The sequence below is a fragment of the Heptranchias perlo genome, chromosome 17 (genome assembly GCF_035084215.1).
Source record: "Heptranchias perlo isolate sHepPer1 chromosome 17, sHepPer1.hap1, whole genome shotgun sequence".
NCBI lineage: Eukaryota > Metazoa > Chordata > Chondrichthyes > Hexanchiformes > Hexanchidae > Heptranchias > Heptranchias perlo.
In genome coordinates this window covers 56,154,754-56,177,923 of record NC_090341.1, presented here as the reverse complement: position 1 = coordinate 56,177,923, position 23,170 = coordinate 56,154,754, and the positions used below count along the sequence as shown (strand labels likewise).

At 47.7% G+C, this 23,170-nt stretch overlaps 1 protein-coding gene across 1 annotated transcript in view; it reads left to right on the top strand.

Annotated features, from left to right (window-relative positions):
- LOC137334324 (E3 ubiquitin-protein ligase RNF123) overlaps positions 1-23,170 on the top strand; it is a 370,362-nt gene that overhangs the window by 62,022 nt on the left and 285,170 nt on the right. The window contains exons 20-21 of the mRNA XM_067999016.1: positions 14,410-14,530; positions 15,410-15,511. Coding sequence (XP_067855117.1) covers positions 14,410-14,530; positions 15,410-15,511 — 223 coding nt within the window. The remainder of the gene's footprint in view (positions 1-14,409; positions 14,531-15,409; positions 15,512-23,170) is intronic.

The following is a 23,170-nucleotide window of genomic DNA, read 5'->3' as shown; positions in this document are numbered from 1 at the left end:
CCTAGATCATGTGCTCAAGTCTCTTGAGTGGGACTTGAACCTACAACCTTCTGACTCAGAGGCGAGAGTGGGACCCACTGACACCTATATTCTGTATTTAATTAACCAAGAGGCTTTCAAAATGGGTCCAGGCAGCCTGTGTGCATTGCTGAAGACAGTAGGATGGAAATGTGCATTGTTAGTCCAAACTGAGCTGGAGAACACACACATCTAATGGTGAATGGTTAATTTTCAGCTAAGTTTTGGCTTCAGCTTTATTCCTTTTGAGTTATGAATACCGTTACCTGTTAGAAATACAAGTGTTGGCAGCTCTGGTGCTTCACCCCAGTGCTATACAGCTCAAGCTACTCTCTGCAGGCACAGCAAAGTTTGAAAGGAGAAAAACTATTACTATTCTAATGGGTATTTTCACAATGGTGTGTACATGTGAAATCATTGGGCTATATTCATCATCGTGTTTCACTGAAATCCTAGTGAAAATAACACAACCACAGTTTAACTGTGTGAAAATCTGTCACTTTTATGTTTTATAGAGATACCTAGTGACAACCTAGGAATGTAATGTCTTGTTGCTGAAAACACATCAGTATTTAGCAGCACCAAGATGTGTACAGAATCCTAGATCTTCAGTGCTTACAGCTTCTATTCATGCTTTGTTTAATTTATTTTGAAGTTGAGCGATGGTATTTGACACCATGATACCATCTAGTGGCTGAAAAATGACACACCAATCTTTTCTGGCAGTAAATTGGGGCATACTTGACTTCTAGTGGCTGAAGATTGAATGATTGTTTGTATCTCTCTTTCTATGCGCAGGTGTGTATGTAAGATTAAATAATTAAAGGTGTGTGGGAGGGGGTGGTTGTGGTTTCCATCCTTCCCAGTTAGGCTGGGCAGCATCACTTTTTTTTATATAAAATAAAAACAGAAAATGCTGGAAATAACCAACACGGCCAGGCAACATTTGTGGAGAAAAACGGAGTTAACGTTTCAGGTCGAAGACCTTTCATCAGAACTGGAAGACGTTAAAGGGTTAATAGTTTTTAAGCAAGTACAGAGTCAGGGAAAGAGGGATGGAGGGAGGAAAGAACAAAAGGGAAGGTCTCTGATAGGGTGGTGGGCAAGAGTGATTAAATGACAAAAAGGATGATGGTGCAAGGCAAGGAGGGTGGTAATGGGACAGGTTAAGAAACGAAAGATAGGTCCAGAAGAGCTGTAATTGGCAACAGCAGAACCATTACCAGCAGCTGCAGTCCCACACAAAAAAATAAATGGAGCAGTGGTTATGGCCTGAAGTTATTGAAATCACTGGAATCACTTCTTTAAAGTTTATTTTATTTGCTTATCCTTATTTTCTATTTGAAAATGAATGGACACAACCACATAGAGTAGGAAAGAACATGAGTTCTATTAGGTAAGAGTGATGAGATGACTCCAAGCTTGGATTTAAATGTAAATGATCTAACTGGTAATATAATAAATATTGACATAGAATCATAGAACGTTACAGCACAGAAACAGGCCATTCAGCTCAAGTCTTGGGCATGGAGTTTCTGCTGTGATGGCGCATTCGGCAAACTCGTTAGCACAATTCCGAAAGTAAAATCTCCCAGGAATCTTTGCAATCAAGCAGTGTAATTGGTTTGTGACTGGAGCAGGGCATTCTCCAGCATCACAAGGGAGTGGGATTACCAGGAAACGAGCTATTCTTCAACTGATTGATTTAATGCTCTTGGTCTTACTTTTTAATTGGCTTCAATTAACTGCTTTGCTCTGTCCTTGGTGCGTAAGACCCGTGACCAGCAGCCAATTGAAGCCACACATTTGCTGTAATTAACTGAATTTTGACTAATTTAAACTGAATTTAAATTATTTTCAAGTAGTTGCAGCAGCAGGAGAAACACAACAGGGTCATGCCAGAGGTTCTGGGTGCAATATGATGAACACCCCGAACAACGCAATCAGCGGAAACTCGCCATCCCGACCAGGGGGCGTGGCCAGTTTTGTGGGTAGGGACAGTTTCAGACAGATGGACTTTTGAACCAGCATAAAAGATTGCGGATACCCAAGTGTTTCTGGGTGCAACTCACTTACGCTTAAAACGCCACAGTCTTTTGCGTTATTTCATTTCATTCTGCCCAGATTACACTGTTATTTCAGCAGAAATCATGTGGAAACTTGACCCCTGTATCTTTCTCCACTTAATCCCACTGTCCTGCTTACTCCCTAGGCCCTTTAATAATCCCCTTTTTCAATTGCCTTTTAAAAGATTTTACGGACCCTGCTTCAACAATGGTTTGTGGAAGAGAATTACTCATTCTAACTATGCCCAGTTTGGGCTTCATTGAGAGGACTTTATATGAACAAAGGAACAGGAGTAGGCCATTCAGCCCCTTGAGCCTGTTCTGCCATTATAGAATCATAGAATCAACAGCACAGAAGGAGGCCATTCGGCCTGTCGAGCCTGTGCCGGCTCTTTGAAAGAGATATCCAATTTAATCCGACACCCCAGATTTTTCCCCATAACTCTACAAATTAGTACTGTTCAAGTACATGTCCAGTTGCCTTTTGAAAGTTCCTATGGAATCTGCTTCCACCACCCTTTCAGGTAGTGTTTTCCAGATCTTACAATCCTCTGTGTGTGAAAAGATTTCTCCTCATTTCCCCACTAGTTCTCTTGCCAATTATTTTAAATCTATGGTTACCGACCCACTTGCCAGTGGAAACCATTTCTCCCTCTTGATCTATCAAGACCCCTCATTATTTTGAATACCTCTATTGGGCCTTCCCCTCTCTGATCTAAGGAGAACAATCCCAGCTTCTCCAAACTCTCCACATAACTGAACTCCCTCATCCCTGGCATCATCCTGGTAAACCTCCTCTGTGCCCTTTCTAAGGTCTTGATATCCTTCCTAAAGTGTAGTGCCCAGAATTATACACAGTACTCCAGCTAAGGCCTCACCAGTGATTTGTAAAGATTTAGCATGACATAGAATTACGTAGAATGTACAGCACAGAAACAGGCCTAACAGGTCCATGCTTGTGTTTATGCTCCACATGCGCTTCCACCCTCCCTACTTCATCTAACCCTATCAACATACCCTACTATTCCTTTCTCCCTCCTGTGTTTATCTAGCTTCCCCTTAAATGCATCCATGCTATTCGTCTCAACTACTTCTTGTGGTAGCAAGTTCCACATTCTAACCACTCTCCGGGTAAAGAAGATTCTCCTGAATTTCCTATTGGATTTAATAGTGACTGTCTTATTTATGGCCCCTAGTTCTGGTCTCCCCCGCAAGTGGAAACATCTTCTCCACGTCTACCCTATCAAACCCTTTCATAATCTTAAAGACCTCTATCAGGTCACCCCTCAGTCTTTTTTCAAGAGAAAAGAGCCCCAGCCTGCTCAATCTTTCCTAGTAAGTATAACCTCTCAGTTCTGGTATCATCCTAGTAAATCTTTTTTGCACCTTCTCCAGTGCCTCTGTATCCTTTTTATAATATGGAGACCACAACTGTGCACAATACTCCGTGTGGTCTAACCAAGCTTCTATACAAGTTTAACATAACTTTTCATAGCTTTTTAATTGTAACTCTCTAGAAATGAACCCCAGTGCTAGCTTTGCTTTTTGTTATGGCCTTATTAATCTGCGCTGCTACTTTGTGATTTCTGTATCTGTATTCCCCAATTCCCTCTGCTCCTCAACCCCATTTAGACTCTTTATTATCCAAGCAGTATGTGGCCCCCTTATTCTTCCTACCAAAATGTATACCTCACACTTATCTATATTGAAACTAATTTGCCAATTACATGGCCATTCTGCAAGTTTATTAATGTCTTCCTGTATTTTGTCGCATTCTTTCTTGGTATTAACTAAACCCCCAATTTGGTGTTGTCCACACATTTTGAAATTGTACTTCCGATTCCCAAGTCCAAATCATTTATGTAAATGATGAACAACAGTGGTCCCAGCACTGATTCTTGTGGAACACCACTTCCCACCTTTTGCCAGTCTGAGTAACTACCCTTAACCCCTAATCTCTGTTTTCTGTTTTGTAGCCAGCTTGCTATCCGTTCTGTTACTTGTCAGAGCATGTGAAGTCAGGGGACCTTAGCCACGAGTCTACTATGCGGTACCTTATCAAAGGCCTTTTGAACATCCAAATATATTACTGCATTACCCTTGTCTACCCTTTTTGTTACATCTTCACAGAATTCAGTAAGGTTGGTCAAGCATGACTTTCCCTTCTGAAATCTGTGCTGACTATTCTTTATTATATTTTCGGTTTCTAGATGTTTTTCTATTACATCTTTGGGTAAGGATTCCATTATCTTTCCTACCACCGACGCTAAGCTAATTGGTCAGTAATGGTGCTACCGAGCCACTCATGGTGATGGACATTGAAGTCCCCCACCCAGAGTACATTCTGTGCCCTTGCCACTCTCAGTGCTTCCTCCAAGTGGTGCTGCACATGGAGGAGGACTGATTCATCAGCTGAGGGAGGACGGTAGGTGGTAATCAGCAGTAGGTTTCCTTGCCCATATTTGACCTGATGCCATGATATTTCATGGGGCCCGGAGTTAATATTGAGGACTCCCAGGGCCACTCACTCCTGACTGTATATCACTGTACCGCCACCTCAGGGATGGTGATTGAAGAGTCTGGGACATTGGTTGAAAGGTATGATTCTGTGAGTATGGCTATGTGAGGCTGTTGCTTGACTAGTCTGTGGGACAGCTCTCCCAATTTTGGCACAAGTCCCCAGATGTTCGTGAGGAGGACTTAGCAGGGTCGACTGGGGTTGGCTTGCCTTTGTTGTGTCCGAAGCCGGGTGGTCCGTCCGGTTTTATTTTTATTATGACTTTTTGAACCGGGTAAGGACGACGGCAGTTTTCCTTCCCTAAAGGGCAGTAGTGAACCTGATGAGTTTTTACGACAATCCAGTAGTTTCATCGCCACCGTTATTGATAGTTTTATTTTTAGTCCAGATTTTATTTAATTAACTGAATAAATTAAAATTCCCCAGCTGCCGTGGCGGGATTTGAACTCATGACTCCGAATTATTAGTCCAGGCCCCTGGATTACTAGTCCAGTAACATAATCACTATGCTACCGTACCCAGATGCAAGCTTGAGCCTGTTACATAGGAATAGGAGGATGCCATTCAGCCCCTCGAACCTGTTACATAGGAACAGGAGGAGGCCATTTAGCCCCTTCAGCCTGTTACATCAGAGACCAATATATCTTTCCTGAAGTTGCTACTGGATATATACTATCGGCCACTAAATAGTAGGAAGGAGATAGAGGAGCAAATCTGCAAGCAGACTTCTGAAAGATGCAAGAACTATAAGAGTAGTGATAATGAGTGACTTCAATTATCGCAATATAGACTGGGATTGTAACAGTGTAAAGGGCAAAGAGGGGAGGAATTCTTTTCAAAATCTTAAAAACCACAATTAAATCACCCCATAACTGTCTATATTCCAGAGAATACAAACCTAGTTTATCTCCTCTCACAATCTAACCATTGGACCCCTGGTAACATTCTGGTGAATCTGTGCTGCACTCCTTCCAAGATCAATATATCCTTTCTGAGAACTGTACACAATACTCTGGATGTGTTCTAACCAGGGCTTTGTATAGCTGTAGCAAAACTTCCCTTTATTTTCTCGCCCTCTAGATATAAAGGCTAACATTCCATTAGCCTCTTTGATTATTTTTTGTACCTGACCACTGCATTTTAGTGACCTGTTTACATGGACCCCTAAATCTCTTTGGACTTCCACTGTTTCTAGCTTTTCACCGTTTAAAAAATACTCGTATCTATCCTTTTTTGGTCCAAAATGGATGACCTCACGCTTACCTGCGTTGAAATCCATCTGCCACAGTGTTGCCCACTCACTTAATCTATCAATGCCTCTTTGTAATTTTATGCTCCTGTCCACATTACTTACTATGCCACCGATCTTTCTGTCATCGGAAAACTTGGATATATGGCTCTCTCTTGTGTTATCTAAGTCATTAATAAATATAGTGAATAGTTGAGGCCCCAGCACAAATCCGTGTGGCGCATCACTAGTCACTTCCTTCCAATTCGAATACATACCCATTCTCCCTACTCTCTGTCTCCTACCGCCAAACCAATCTCCCAACCAGGTCAATAAGTTGCCTTCGATACCATGGGGTTTAATTTTAGCTAACAGTCCCTTATGTGAAATCTTATTGAATTCCTTCCGGAAGTCCATCTAAACTACATCAATAGAAATTTCCTTGTCTACTACTTTAGTTATTTCCTCAAAAAATTCAACTAGGTTCGTTAGACATGACCTACCCTTTAGAAATTCATGTTGGCTCTCTCTAATCAGCTCAAATTTCTCTTCTTGCTCAGTCAATTTGTCCTTAATTATAGATTCCAATTAAACTTCCCCACAACAGATGTTAGACTAACAGGTCTGTCGTTTCCTGGTTTCTCTCACCACTCTTAAATTATGGAATTATATTTGCAATTTTCCAATCTGAAGAGACAGTTCCTGAATCGAGACAGCATTGGGAGATTTTGGCTAAAGCATCTGCAATTTCCTCACTTTTCTTTAAGACCCTGGGGTGGAAACCATCAGGTCCTGGGGATTTGCCAGTCTTTAGTGCCGTTATTTTTTCTAATACTGTTTTCTTGCTTACGTTAACTTTAGTGAGTTCCAGTCCTTGATTTATTATTAGTTTCCCTGGAATGTCAGGTATATTATCCTCTTCCTCTACTGTGAAGACTGACACACAAAGTAATTATTCCGAGTCTGCCATTTCCTTATTTTCATTTGCAATATTACCAGCATCTGTTTTTAAAGGGCCCACATTACCCTTGAACACCCTTTCTCTTCTAATATAATTATTAATGCTTTTTGTGTTAATTTTGAAATCCCTTGTAAGTTCCTTTTCATAGTCCCTTTTTTCAGCTCTTTTGATCTTTTTTGTCTTCCTTTGCTGTTCTTTATATCTCTCCCCGTCCCTTCGATCTACACTATTCTTTGCACTTTTGTAGGCTCTTTCCTTTAGATTTATGTTATCTTTCACCTCTTTTGTCGACCATGGCTGTTTTATTTGGTAAGTAGAGCTCTTGCCCCTTAAGGGTATATACTGGTCCTGTATTAAGCTAAATTATTTTTGAACACCTCCCACTGCTGTAGTTTTATCCATTAACAATTTTGACCAAATTGCTGTGGTCAGTATCTGTCTCATCCCATTAAATTTAGCCATACCAAAATCTAGAATGTTAATAACTGTGTTCCGTATTTCACTTTCAAATCTAACATTGAATTTGATCATATAATGATCACTTAGATAAATGTTCCCTTACTGTTAGATTATTAACTAAGTCTGGCTCATTATTCATTATTTAAACTAATATGGCTTACTCTTTTGTTGGTTCGAGACCTATTGCTCCAGAAAACTATCTTGAATGCACTCAAAGAAATTCATTACCTTTCTGACTTGAGCTACTCTGCTCTTCCCAATCTATTTGAAAATTAATGCCTCCCATGAAAGGAACTCTGCTTTTGCTACAAGCCTTTCTAATCTCTGAATTAATACATTCTGCTACTTAGTTGCTATCAGGAGGCCTGTAGACAATTCCCATTACAGTTTTAAGTCCTCTCATGCCTCAATTCTAACCATAGAGTCTCCGCTGATTTCTTTCCGTTACCTATATCTTCTCTTACTAAGGCTGTAATAGTATCTTTAATCAATAAGACTACCCCTCCTCCTCTTCCTGTTTTGCTATCCTTTCTAAAGCCCTTATAACCTGGAATATTTATCTCCCAATTATGACCAACTTGCAGCCGTGTCTCAGTAATGGCCACGCCGTGCCCTCTAAGCTGTATTTGAGCCTCTAATTCACTCAGTTTATTTCTTGTATTCCATGCGTTAGTATATAAAACTCTTATTTAGGCAAGAGACCCTAACCTATCTTTCTGCCCTAATGCTGTCATTCTCGCAGTGTTTAACTTAACATGTTTCTTATTTGCCAGTCCTCTTGTAAGTACTTTAGTTATTTTAGTATTCCGTTCACCTAGAGTATCTATATCACTGTTTGTAACCTGAACTCTGCTCTTATCCCTTTATTAAAATCTTTAAACTATAATTTTTACTATTGTTTCTGACTGATTTCCCCCCCCCCCCCCCCCCATTTATTAGTTTAAAGTCCTATTTATCACCCGATTTATCCTTTCTGCTAGGACCTTGGTCCCAGTCCAGTTGAGATGGAGCCCATCCCTGTGGTACAGCTCCTTCCTGTCCCAGTACTGGTGCCAGTGTCCTATGAAATGGAACCCCTCCTTCCCACACCAGTCTTTCAGCCACCCATTCACCTTCCTGATCTGTTTATCCCTATGCCAATTAGCACATGGCTCGGGTAGTAAACCTGAGATTACCACCCGTGAGGTCCTGTTTTTTAATTTAGTTTCTAGCTTCTAATATTCCTTCAACAGGACCTCCTCCCTGTTCTCCCCTTTGTCATTGGTCCCAATATGAACCATGACAACAAGATCTGCCCCCTCCCTTTCCAAGTTCCTCTCTAGTTGCTCCGAGAACTTTGCACCAGGTAAACAACACACTCTCCTGAACTCATGGTTGCAACTGCAGAGGACGCTATCTATCCCCCTAATTATCGAATCCCCTATGACTACAACCTTTCTATTCTCCTTCCCCCTTTGGACTGCCTCCTGCTCGATGATGCCAGGGTTAGCATTCTGGCTGTCCACCCCGCAGCTTGCCTCCTTACCCTCACAAGTAGCAAGTACATTGTACCTGTTGGACAGGGCCAGTGTCTGCGATACCTCCTTCTCTGCCTCCCCTTGGTTCCCCCTGCCCTTCTGACTAACAGTCACACTCTCCCCTTCCAGTACCTGAGCTTTCCTCTGGGGTGTGATTGTACTCTGGAGAAAACTATCCAGAAATTTCTCCCCCTCCCTCATGTGTCGGAGTGTCTCCAACTCGCACTCCAGCTCAAGGATTCTGAGCTGGAGTGTTTCAAGGGGAGGAGAATGAGAGACGGAGTAGGGAGAAATGTGAGGTTGGGTTGGAAGAGAGCGAACAGGGACGAGGGGTCAGGGAATTGGGGCTCGGGTGGAGAGGGGGTGAGTGGGGTCGGGTATTGGGGCTCGGGAAGAGAGGAGACAGGATTGGGGATCTGGGAGAGAGAAGCAGACTGGGGAATGGGGGTCGGGAGAATGGGGCTTGGGCAGGGGAAGAGAGGGGCACTGGGAAATGGAGTGGGCATGGGCATGTGGACCAGCATTTCCTGCAAAGCCAGGAGCAGCAACCACATGATGAGTGGGAGCAACACTGAGAGAAGGGCAGCCTGTAAAGGAGCGAGTGAAACCTGTGAGCAAATAGTGAAAGATTGTTTCCACTGGTGGATGAATGGGGAACTAGGGAATGGAGATCAAGGATTCTCACTGGAAGAACCAAGGGGGAAGGGAGGAGGAAGGTTCTTGAACTGAGGGCTATTAGACTGTGGGATCTTTCACCACATGTGACTATTGACGCAGGGAATAAGATAAATATTTCAAAGAGAAGAATATAAAAGGATCTGGGGGGATTGGGGTTATGTGAGAGAGCGCCAACAGTAGCACAGGCACCGGGGACCAAATGGCCTTCTCCTGTGCTGTAGTTTTCTATAATTCTATGAAAACTCTCCTTTATTGAGACTGAGCCCAGGGAATGGTTTAGAAATGTTGGGGCTGAGCAGAGTTCAGGACGATGTAACCTGTGAGAAAAGCCCCAAACACTGAGCCCACTGCCCTTTGTGCGCGCTCTTGGTTTGGTTCAGGTCGGTCTGTACCGGCCGGTTTTGACATGTGAAGTCCAAGTTCAGATCAGCTCTGACTGAGGCTCCCATGATATGGAGATGCCGGTGATGTCGAAAGCTTGTGATTTTAAAATAAAATTGTTGGACTATAACCTGGTGTTGTACGATTCCTTACATTTGAGGCTCCCAGTTCAGAGTTCTCACCTTCAGACGGAACCTGAGTCCAAACCAGAGTCCAAGAGACAGAGAGAGATGGAGCCTATTAAAAGTGGCATCAACTGGGGAGCCTGACGGCACCTTGTGCAGTGCAGGGGGATTCTGGCTATGGTTTCAGGGTAAATATCAACGGGTTATAGGATTACTACTAGTTACAGGTAGGATATCAGGCCGTTAGACCTACTACTATTAATTACATAGAGATTGTCAGTGAGTTATTGTGTTACTATCGATTGAGGGAATTTGAGTTATCAGTATTACTGTTAGTTACCAGTGTTACTGGTGGAATCTGGTTTTCCCCTCTTCGTCTCTCCCCCCCGCCCCCCCCCCGGCCCACGGTTTCCCCCGTTCCCCTCCGCCACGCCCTCTGTTCCCCCCCCTCTTCTCCCCTCTCCCCTCCCCCCCCTCCCCCCCTCCCCTCCCCCCTCTCCCCCCTCCCCCCCTCCCCTCCCCCCTCTCCCCCCTCCCCCCCTCCCCTCCCCCCTCTCCCCCCTCCCCCCCTCCCCTCCCCCTCTCCCCTCCCCCCCCGCCCTCGGTTTCCCACCTTCTCCGCCTCCCCTCCCCCCCCGCCCTCGGTTTCCCCCCTTCTCTTCTTCCCCTCACCCCCCGCCCTCGGTTTCCCCCCTTCTCCTCTTCCCTTCACCCTTCTCCTCTTCCCCTCCACCCCCCCCCCCCCGCCATTGGTTTCCCCCTTCTCCTCTTCCCCTCCCCCCGGCTTTCCCCTTCTCTTCCCCTCCCCCGGCCCTCGGTTTCCCCCCTTCTCCTCTTCCCCTCCCCCCCGCCCTCAGTTTCCCCCTTCTCTTCCCCCCCACCTTCTCCTCTTCCCCCCCACCTTCTCCTCTTCCCCCCCACCTTCTCCTCTTCCCCCCCACCTTCTCCTCTTCCCCCCCACCTTCTCCTCTTCCCCCCCACCTTCTCCTCTTCCCCCCCCCCACCTTCTCCTCTTCCCCCCACCTTCTCCTCTTCCCCCCACCTTCTCCTCTTCCCCCCACCTTCTCCTCTTCCCCCCACCTTCTCCTCTTCCCCCCACCTTCTCCTCTTCCCCCCACCTTCTCCTCTTCCCCCCCACCTTCTCCTCTTCCCCCCCCCACCTTCTCCTCTTCCCCCCCCCACCTTCTCCTCTTCCCCCCCCCACCTTCTCCTCTTCCCCCCCCACCTTCTCCTCTTCCCCCCCCCACCTTCTCCTCTTCCCCCCCCACCTTCTCCTCTTCCCCCCCCACCTTCTCCTCTTCCCCCCCCACCTTCTCCTCTTCCCCCCCCACCTTCTCCTCTTCCCCCCCCCACCTTCTCCTCTTTGCCCCCCCCACCTTCTCCTCTTTGCCCCCCCCACCTTCTCCTCTTTGCCCCCCCCACCTTCTCCTCTTTGCCCCCCCCACCTTCTCCTCTTTGCCCCCCCCACCTTCTCCTCTTTGCCCCCCCCACCTTCTCCTCTTCGCCCCCCCCACCTTCTCCTCTTTGCCCCCCCCACCTTCTCCTCTTTGCCCCCCCCACCTTCTCCTCTTTGCCCCCCCCACCTTCTCCTCTTTGCCCCCCCCACCTTCTCCTCTTTGCCCCCCCCACCTTCTCCTCTTTGCCCCCCCCACCTTCTCCTCTTTGCCCCCCCCACCTTCTCCTCTTTGCCCCCCCCACCTTCTCCTCTTTGCCCCCCCCACCTTCTCCTCTTCGCCCCCCCCACCTTCTCCTCTTCGCCCCCCCCACCTTCTCCTCTTCGCCCCCCCCACCTTCTCCTCTTCGCCCCCCCCACCTTCTCCTCTTCGCCCCCCCCACCTTCTCCTCTTCGCCCCCCCCACCTTCTCCTCTTCGCCCCCCCCACCTTCTCCTCTTCGCCCCCCCCACCTTCTCCTCTTCGCCCCCCCCACCTTCTCCTCTTCGCCCCCCCCACCTTCTCCTCTTCGCCCCCCCCACCTTCTCCTCTTCGCCCCCCCCACCTTCTCCACTTCCCCTCCCCCTCCCCCCGCCCTCGGTTTCCCCCCTTCTCCTCTTCCCCTCCCCCTCCCCCCGCCCTCGGTTTCCCCCCTTCTCCTCTTCCCCTCCCCCCCGCCCTCAGTTTCCCCCTTCTCTTCCCCCCCACCTTCTCCTCTTCCCCCCCACCTTCTCCTCTTCCCCCCCACCTTCTCCTCTTCCCCCCCACCTTCTCCTCTTCCCCCCCACCTTCTCCTCTTCCCCCCCCACCTTCTCCTCTTCCCCCCACCTTCTCCTCTTCCCCCCACCTTCTCCTCTTCCCCCCACCTTCTCCTCTTCCCCCCACCTTCTCCTCTTCCCCCCACCTTCTCCTCTTCCCCCCCCACCTTCTCCTCTTCCCCCCACCTTCTCCTCTTCCCCCCCACCTTCTCCTCTTCCCCCCCACCTTCTCCTCTTCCCCCCCCACCTTCTCCTCTTCCCCCCCCACCTTCTCCTCTTCCCCCCCCACCTTCTCCTCTTCCCCCCCCACCTTCTCCTCTTCCCCCCCCACCTTCTCCTCTTTGCCCCCCCCACCTTCTCCTCTTTGCCCCCCCCACCTTCTCCTCTTTGCCCCCCCCACCTTCTCCTCTTTGCCCCCCCCACCTTCTCCTCTTTGCCCCCCCCACCTTCTCCTCTTTGCCCCCCCCACCTTCTCCTCTTCGCCCCCCCCACCTTCTCCTCTTCGCCCCCCCCACCTTCTCCTCTTCGCTCCCCCCCACCTTCTCCTCTTCGCCCCCCCCACCTTCTCCTCTTCGCCCCCCCCACCTTCTCCTCTTCGCCCCCCCCACCTTCTCCTCTTCGCCCCCCCCACCTTCTCCTCTTCGCCCCCCCCACCTTCTCCTCTTCGCCCCCCCCACCTTCTCCTCTTCGCCCCCCCCACCTTCTCCTCTTCGCCCCCCCCACCTTCTCCTCTTCGCCCCCCCCACCTTCTCCTCTTCGCCCCCCCCACCTTCTCCTCTTCGCCCCCCCCACCTTCTCCTCTTCGCCCCCCCCACCTTCTCCTCTTCGCCCCCCCCACCTTCTCCTCTTCGCCCCCCCCACCTTCTCCTCTTCGCCCCCCCCACCTTCTCCTCTTCGCCCCCCCCACCTTCTCCTCTTCGCCCCCCCCACCTTCTCCTCTTCGCCCCCCCCACCTTCTCCTCTTCGCCCCCCCCACCTTCTCCTCTTCGCCCCCCCCACCTTCTCCTCTTCGCCCCCCCCACCTTCTCCTCTTCGCCCCCCCCACCTTCTCCTCTTCGCCCCCCCCACCTTCTCCTCTTCGCCCCCCCCACCTTCTCCTCTTCGCCCCCCCCACCTTCTCCTCTTCGCCCCCCCCACCTTCTCCTCTTCGCCCCCCCCACCTTCTCCTCTTCGCCCCCCCCACCTTCTCCTCTTCGCCCCCCCCACCTTCTCCTCTTCGCCCCCCCCACCTTCTCCTCTTCGCCCCCCCCACCTTCTCCTCTTCGCCCCCCCCACCTTCTCCTCTTCGCCCCCCCCACCTTCTCCTCTTCGCCCCCCCCACCTTCTCCTCTTCCCCTCCCCCTCCCCCCGCCCTCGGTTTCCCCCCTTCTCCTCTTCCCCTCCCCCTCCCCCCGCCCTCGGTTTCCCCCCTTCTCCTCTTCCCCTCCCCCTCCCCCCCCCCTCGGTTTCCCCCCTTCTCTTCTTCCCCTCCCCCCCTCCCCCCCCTCGGTTTCCCCCCTTCTCCTCTTCCCCTCCCCCTCTCCCCCCCCCCCCCCCCTCGGTTTCCCCCCTTCTCCTCTTCCCCTCCTCCCCGCCCTCGGTTTCCCCTGCTCCACGCCCTCAGTTTCCCCTCCTCTTCTTCCCTCCCCTTCTCCCCCTCCCCCCGCCCTCGGTTTCCCCTCCTCTTCTTCCCTCCCCTTCTCCTCTGTTTCCCCCTTCTCCTCTTCCCCTCCCCCTCGCCCTCGGTTTCCCCTCATCTTCTTCCCTCCCCTTCTCCTCTTCCCCTCCCCACACCCTCAGTTTCCCCTTCTTCTCTTCCCCTCCCCCTCCCCTCCCCCTCCCTCTTTCCCCTCCTCTTCCTTCCCCCCCTCTCCCCCTCCCCCTGCCCTTGCTTTCTCCCCTTCCCCCCTCTCCCCTCCCCCCGCCCTTGCTTTCTCCCCTTCTCCTCTCCCCCTCCCCCCCGCCCTCGGTTTCCCCCCTTTTCCTCTCCCCCTTCTCCCCCGCCCTCGGTTTCCCCCCTTCTCCCCCTGCCCCCCCCCCCCGCCCTCGGTTTCCCCTCTTTCCCGCCCTCCCTGTGCTTGGAACCAACAGCTGCTGGTGTGAAATTACGATCAAAGATACTCAACTGCAGGTAAATGCAATAACATTTACAGGCACTGCGGGGTTCGGCCTCGCGGAATACTTCTGTCCAGAGCTGGCGACCCTAATTGTCTCTCTGGCCAGCCATCATTTTATCTGCCGATGTTACTTCTGTGTTAACAGCCAGAACATTGTTCTCTGCCTTCACAGAATCCTACAATCCTTTGCCCTCCTGAGTATATGGTCTGTTTCCTACACCGACTGATTGCTGCTTTACGAAGTTACTGGGATGAGTACAGACGGAGGAATCCATCAGCGATACTCAGTGAAGGTATGGACCAGTGTTTAATTGTATGTGCAGTATAGTCAAAATCTGACTTGCAGGTTGAGAGAGATAAGAACCTGCAACTCGATTCCAAAGGGTTAATCTCTCTAACAAAAGATCTGACTGAAGGTCTTCGACCTGAAACGTTAGCATCTGTGGAGAAAGAAACAGACGCTGCCTCACTTGCTGAGCTTTCCCAGCATTTTCTGTTCTTATTTTAGATTTCCAGCATCTGCAGTATTTTGCTTTTGATTTTTGGTTAATTTCTCTGTTTGCACTAGTTATGTACTATAAGAATAGCGAGCGACGGCCATTTGGTCCATCTAGCCCATACCACGGATAGTCTATGCATGTATTTTCTATCTGAGACTCCCCTTCCCCTGCTCCATACATAGCCCATGACTGATGATTCAATCAGAGACCTACAACCTCCATTTCACTTGGTCTTTGTCTAATTATTCTTTCATGGTCTCTCCTCCCACTCCATATGTAGCCCTTATTCAATTATTTTATCATGGACTCACCCACCACCTTTACTCCAAACTTTAGGGACACAAAGTTCTTCCTCTAATTACACTGGGAAAAAAAACCAATCAGCTTGTATATTGTATGAGACTTGTGACAGTGGCACCAGCCTCTGCTGTGTGGGTCTCGGGCAGGCTGCAATCCAATCATAAAACTTGCCGGGATTCATTGCAGCCAGGTAATTTGATTTTTGAAAAAAAGGGCGTAAGGAATGGTGAACCATTGACTGCGGGTGCGAATGGAGTGGTGATGCATTGACTGGGTGTGTAAGGAGTTGTGTCCCATTGACTGGGTGTGTAAGGAGTGGTAACGCATTGCCCATTGGCTATGTACTGAGTTACCCTGTTTTTCTGCTTCCAGATGCTTACGTCCCTCCTCAGCTCTTCTTCAATGGGAAGGTGGATTACTTTGACCTGCAGAGGCTTGGTGGCCTTCTTTCTCATCTGAAGAAAACTCTGAAAGGTGAGGCAATAGACGTTGGTAAAGAATGTTCTGCCATTCTAGCATTCACTTCTCTACAACCCCCCCTCTCCTAGGCCAGAAACAGTTCTGATAAGATCAAACCTTGCTCAGGATCAGCCTTGCCCAGTGTGAATAAAAGCTCTGGTCTGTGCGGTGTGATAAAAATGGGGTGTGGTCTCAAGATTTGAAAGGTACTGTGTCTGTGAACGTGTTGCATGCTAACCCCTTATTCAACCATCCGAATTCCCAATGTACCCCGTTTAAGAAAAAGTTGTGGTCCCGAGCGTCCGAAGTAGGTGCACGAGAAAAGAGCCAAGTAGGAAAATCGTAAAGCGATCACAATGTGCTTGCTGGCGCAAATTATTGAAGCGAAACTCAGGGAAGCTCGGTGGTTTAAAGTACGCCTGCCAGTCTCCTGAAATCAACGCGCAAATGAGGGGTGACGGGAGGAGTATACGTTCGGGAGAAATAGCCGACTTCAAGTAAAGCAGAAACTCACATCTGCACCAGATGCAAACAAAAAGGAAGGTCAACCAAAGAGGCAGTGAAAAGAGAGGAACTTGGTTCGTAACTTTTGCAGCACCATGCTCGATTTGTTCAAGCGAATAAACCTGTCAGTAGGAACGAAGCACAGTTTGAGATGACTGTAGGAGAAACTAATTTTAAATCAACCGTACACACAGACAGACGAACAGCATTTGACAGTCTCAACTTTGAAAGCTGAGCAGAAATTGTGCCCTCCTCCCTAAAGCAGTGTGCAAAACCCACCCCGTTCAGAAAAGAATGCTCCCTCACAGAGCCAAGATCCCCTCCTTCTCCCAATCCCACCAGCCAGTGATGGGAAAATTCATCTCCTTCACCCACCACACACCCATTGAGCAAGAATCACCCCTCAACCTGACCTTCAGCAAAGATCACCAACCCACAGAACAGAGGTGGGACCCCCCCCCCCCAATCCACTGAGTGGAGATTTCGGAATAATTTTCAGCGGAAGCCAGGGATGATAAATTGGATTCCCAAGGGGGAACTGAAGAGATGAATCATCTGTAATGAAGGAGAGCAGTAACCTTCTGGCCTTTTCTACGAACCAAGGTAAGAAACTGGGAGACCTTGGGCAGACAGTGGGAAAGGAAGATCCTCATGTACCCCCTGGCTCCCTTCATCCCATTGAGCAAAAAAGCTTGACACACCCCCCCCTCCCCTATTGAACTGAAGTTAGAAACACTTGTGCCTCTTCCAGCCCCTCGCCCTCAGCTGAAAACCTACTCTCTGCAATGATCACCGCACCCCCCCCCAAAATAAGAAGAAAAATGCTTAAACAACCCCATCCCCATGGAGATAGAATTGGGCTGTAGCTCTTGCTGGTCCCCCTTCCATTGAGAGGAAAGTTAGCTCTGGCCAAGTGCCACCAAATCCTCTTCCGTCCACCATTACCCCCTCTCCTCCACCATATGTCCCCCTCCTCTTCTTCCATCCCCTCTTCCTCTGCCGGCTGTCCCCGTCTCCCCATTGAGCGGAGATTTTGAAATAATGTGAAGAAATGGGCACCCCTTGATTATATTGTGTTCCTCCCACTCCTCCATCCTCTCCTCTTCCCCCTCCCTCTCTCAACCATGACGACGGAGAGATACACATTGGGACTGGAGGTTGCAGGAAATGTCCCACGACACCAGCCTTCATACAGTTTAAGGTTTGTGCGAGCTGCGTAAAACCAGTAGTTTCCCCATTTTCTAATAGCGCTGCCACATCAGCCTCTCCTGCATGTACTTTCCAATTTCTTGATGTGTCACAGGTCACAGTGTATCATAAGGTTTGGTTGCATTCAGCTGATCAGATAGTGAGCTATTGTGGTACTGTGCATAAGTCCCCTTTTTAAAAAAAAATCTTATCCATATAGGAAACTGTCAGTCACAAATCCCACCAGGGCAAGTTCGGAAATTGAACTTAAGTATGGTAATTTGTGGGCTGGCAGCAGATAAAAGGACCGTGAAAGCTGCCAGATTATCATAAAAACCCAACCGCTGCTTCAGGGAGGGGTACATGCCACCCCTACATGATCTGGCCTATATGTGACTCCAGTCCCACACTACGTGGTTAACTCTTAATGCCCACAATAAATGCAACATTGCCAGCGTCGCCCATGTCCGAAAAACATATATATTAAAAAATCACATCCTCCTCTCCAGCAACAATGAATCTTATTCCAACATAGTATCTCCCATCTTCACCTAAAGGCATTGGGGACGGTCCCTGGCAATCGAGAAAATTGGAGCTTGGTGGTGGGGGGAGAAAGGGGGCCAGGCAATCGGGAGGGAGGGAAAGATCGGGGCTTGTTAGGGGGGGGGTGCATTTAGAAATGCATGGATTAATCCAAGACAGTCAGTAGTGATTGTTCAAGGCAAGTTGTATTTTTTTTTAAAAGAGGTGACTGATTGACTAGGTAGAGGGAATGCAGTATATATGCAACATGTGAATGTTCAGAAGGAGGTAAGTGAAGTATCTCACAGGAGATACTGTTAGAAAAATTCAGGCATTTGGTCCAAGAGGGAGTGTATCAGCATGGACAGAAAAATGGTTGGCAGACAGGAAGCAAAGAGTTCGGGTTAACTGATGTTTGGATTTGAGAAGGGTTGGAAGTGGTGTACCCCGGGGATCAGTGCTGGGTCCACTTTTGTTCTCGATATTTATATATGATTTGAACTTGGGCAGAGGGAGCAAAATTCAGTGGCGACACAAAATTAGGGGGTCTAGCAAACAGTAAAGAGAACTGTAAAATATTTCAACAGGATATAGATAGGTTAGTGGAGTGGGCCGATATGTGACATGTTTAATGTGGAGGAATTTGAGGTATTCTATTTTAGGAGGAAAAACAAGGAATAAGAATATACATTCTTTGGAAAGACACTGTAAGGATGTGGATGAACCCACTCACCTAGGGACTCAAAAGTGTAATTTCCTGAGTGAGTGAATGCAGGGTAGGTAAAGGCATTAAAAAAAGGCAATAGCATTTGGCTTTTATAAATTGGGGCGTAGAGAACAGGAGTAGAGTCGGTTAATAGAACATTTTTAAATTATGAAGGGTTTTGCAACCGTTCGCAACCTTGGTATCCTATTTGACCCTGAGATGAGCTTCAGATCATATATCCTCTCCATTACCAAGACCGCCTACTTCCACCTCCGTAACATCGCCCGTCTCCGCCCCTGCCTCAGTTCATCTGTTGCTGAAACCCTCATCCATGCCTTCGTTACCCCTAGACTTGACTATTCCAATGCTCTCCTGGCCGGCCTACCATCTTCCACCCTCCATAAACTTGAGCTCATCCAAAACTCTGCTGCCCGTATCCTAACTTGCATCAAGTCTCGTTCACCCATCACCGCTGACCTCCATTGGCTCCCGGTCCAGGAATGCCTCGATTTTAAAATTCTCATCCTTGTTTTCAAATCCCTCCATGGCCTCACCCCCTATCTCTGTAACCTCCTCCAGCCCTACAACCCTCTGAGATCTCTGCGCTCCTCCAATTCTGGCCTCTTGCGCATCTCCAATTTTAATCGCTCCACCATTGGTGGCTGTGCCTTCAGCTGCCGAGGCCCTAAGCACTGGAATTCCCTCCCTATACCTCTCCGCCCCTCTATTTCTCTGCTCCTTTAAAATCTACCTCTTTGACCAAGCTTTTGGTCACCTGTCCTAATATTTCTTTGTGGCTCGATGTAAAATTTTATTTGATAACACACCTGTGAAGTGCTTTGGGATGTTTTGCTACGTTAAAGTCGCTATATAAATGTAAGTTGTTGTTGATGGGGTGAACAAGGAAAGACTATTTCCTCTGGTTGGGGGTCAGTGATAAGAGATCATCAATGTAAAATTGTCATTTAGAGAGTGAAGAGGGAGGTTAGGAGAAATTTCTTTATGCAGAGGATTGGTGGAGCATGGAATGCTTTGCCACAGGGAATGGTTGAAGCGGAGACCATTACATCTTTTAAGGGAAAAGCAGATAAATATTTGAAGCAGAGGAAGATACAGGGGAGAGAGTGGGTCAGTGGGATTGGTTTTGGATTGCTTTAGCAAAGTGTTGACAGACACAATGGGACAAGTAGCCCCCTCTTGTGCTGTAATTTCTTTGGTTCTATGGCTCCTGCTCCAAATCCATATATTTTAGGAAGTGATCAGAGGTCCTGTGACCAGCATTTAAGACTCCTGGGTGTTAGGCCTGTCCTAGGAGTGGTGAGTCAACTGAGAGTAGTACAACTATTGCTGCTAATGGTGAGAAGATGCCTCCCCAAGTATGGCAAAACCCTAACACCCTCCCACTTTAAACATGGGTTAAATAGCTTTGAGACATATGCCTGTCAGAGCATGTGATGTATGCCTTCTGCTTAGGGCGGGAACCCCACAAAACATTCTGATTCACAAACCCCACAACACAAAGGGTTGAATAAGTTGCAAAGGGTGGAATAGGTTGATGTCAGGTAGAGAATGAGAGTAATATGACCATTGGTTCCCACTATACAGGAATAGTGATCAAACCCAAAAACACCTTTAGAAAAGGTACGATAGCCCCTGTAGACTCGTGGCTGGCTGCACAGTCCCGTTCTCCTCTTCCACCACCACCCCCCCCCCCCCCTGCCCCCACCCCCAATTACATCCAGATACCCAGCTCGATCATAAGTTTGTCCCACTGATACAGTATTGGTGTATATACGCTCATTGCTGCAGTACTATTGTACAAATACACACAGCTATGCCATTAATGTACCTCCTGTAAACTGGTGCCCTGGCCAATATTTATCCTTCAACTAACACCGCCTAAAACAAGGTTATCTGCTTATTTATCTAATTGCTATTTGTGGGACCTTGCTATGTGCAAAATGGACGCTGCATTTTACTACATTACAACAATGACCACACTTCAAAAGTGCTTCATTTGCTTTGCGTGCTTTCAGCTATCCTGATGATGTGATAAGCACTATATAAGTACAGATTCTTTCTTTACTATATCAGTGTGAGAATATGCACCTGTACTGTAACAGAGAATCTATGTACTGTATGTGTGAACATACACCAGTACTGCAGCAATGAGCGTATATACACCAATACTGTATCAGTGGGAGATATACACCAATACTGTATCAGTGGGAGATATACACCAATACTGTATCAGTGGGAGATATACACCAATACTGTATCAGTGGGAGATATACACCAATACTGTATCAGTGGGAGATATACACCAATACTGTATCAGTGGGAGATATACACCAATACTGTATCAGTGGGAGATATACACCAATACTGTATCAGTGGGAGATATACACCAATACTGTATCAGTGGGAGATATACACCAATACTGTATCAGTGGGAGATATACACCAATACTGTATCAGTGGGAGATATACACCAATACTGTATCAGTGGGAGATATACACCAATACTGTATCAGTGGGAGATATACACCAATACTGTATCACCGGCGCCGTGTCGGCGCGAGGCTGTGCACCGGCGCCGTGTTGGCGCTGAACTCGTGTACAATTTTGCCCTTTTACGAAAGAGAATCTTTGAAGCTCGACTGTTAATTGTTTCTTTGGCTGTTTCCTTGCTTCAGTTTGTATTCTGTAATGATTTGCTTCTTGAAATAAAATAAATGAATACAGGACCAATGGGGAGAAGCTGTGAACTCCATTAGGAGCAAGTAGCATTTCATGTGAAGTGGGTAATGGGAAAGCTGCATCCCCAACAGTTTTAGCTTCAAGCTGCGTTTACAATTAGCAGCTGGTATTTCTTTCGAACAGAAACAGTTAGTGACACCTAAGGTGGCCTGAAGGGACTGCTGTTCTTTTTTGAAGTTAGTCTTCCAGCTGAGTTTGTATCTTTACTGGAGTATAGCAGTGAGGAGAGAGCTTCTTGTGCTGTTAGTTACTTCCAGGGTCCAGCTGCGTTGGACTTTTTTGTCAGATACTCAGCTGTACTGATGTTTTTTTAAAATTCATTTGTTCTTTATTGTCAAATTGAATACAGTTGGGCAGAGAAATCCTTTGTTGAGATACATAGAATCTTCCTTTCTTGCATGGATATTGTTTTTCAAGAGCTTCGAGAGACTCTGCAGTCAGGAAACTTGGTCACAACTCTGGGGTAACCCAGCATTCCATCAGTTGATACTTGTACCAGCTGATGGAATGTACTCTCATTGTAGATTCAAGTCCTGAAATGAAGGACGGCAGTAGCGTTTAAAGAAGGCTATCCAAAGGTGTAAGCAGTGACCATTAGCTGTGGATATTCCATAAAACCTCTTTGAGCGATCGTTAAATAGCCAACTTCAGACTTTCAACAAAGTCATTGTAATGGTTCTTGGTAGGTATTCAATGGACCCTTTCCAAGTATGAACATGATCTCTCTCTCAGCAGTCTCTGGTTCTTGTATACAGTGCATCCCATAATGTCGGCAAGAGTTAGTGCACTGTGGGCTGCTGAATGCTTTACTTTAGTAATATGGCAGCACTTTCACCTTGGGCAGGCGAATAGTGTTGCATAAGAGGCCCACCCTCAGGTCAGCTCTCAATTCTCCCATTTTAACTGTTTCAAGGAGATATTTCACAAGCTATGTTGATGAAGGAGCAGCATTTTATCCCTGTGCAGTGGAGTCACTCTCTGGACCGCAGAATACTTGATTTCTAGACTCTGAACTAAACTTTGTCACAGAATTTTCTTGGTCCACCGTTCCACTTTAAATTGACATATGGTGAGTTTAGATGGATTTCTTTCAGAAAATAACATTTTGGGATACAGTATATGAGTAATTTGAGACATGTCATACGGCAAGTATATCATGCTTGGGATGAAAAAGGTGACTTTGGACCTATGGTTCCAAAATTCTCCACCACTGGGGTTTTCCCTCGTGTCATTTCTGAGTCTGTCCTAGACTAATTGATGGAGATTGATTGCTATGATTGGTCAACAGCTCCATTATCATTGTATCATGCAACTACCAGAAAGGTAGAAAACGAACTAGATGGATCCGGGTCTTATGTTTAGATTCCAGCAACTCCCCTCTAATTATCAGCCGTTTCCCTACACTCCAGCTGCTTTAGTGCTATCATAATGAGTGCCTGTCCAGCCACAGCTTTCTCTGGAAGTATTGGTCTTTCTCCATTTTATCACTCACTGCTTTAACAGGCTCTTTAACTTCCTGCCTATTACCTTGTATTTTTAATGGAAATGCTTCAATAATCTGTCTAATCAGCAGTTTAGGCTCAATGGACTGTGGCAGGACTAATCAGTGCAACACTATTAGAGACTGTAACGGAAGCAGCACTTCAATCCATCTGCTCATTATTTGGAGCAGGAAAGTCTAAAACGCTTGGTGACTGTTCTCAACCGAGCAAGTGTTACAACAGTCTCATCAGCAGCTGTGTCCCAATCATTTCTTCTAAAGGGGAATTTCATTGAATGTAAAGTTCTCTCTGCTCTAAAGACCTGTGCTCGCTGACCTACATTGGCCTCCGGTCTGGCAACGCCTTGGTTTTAAAATTCTCATCCGTGTTTTCAAATCCTTCCATGGCTTCGCCCCCTCCCTATCTCTAATCTCCTCCAGCCCTACAACCCTCCGAGATCTCTGTGGTCCTCCAATTCTGGCCTCTTGTGCACCCCCCTACAAGATGGTAACC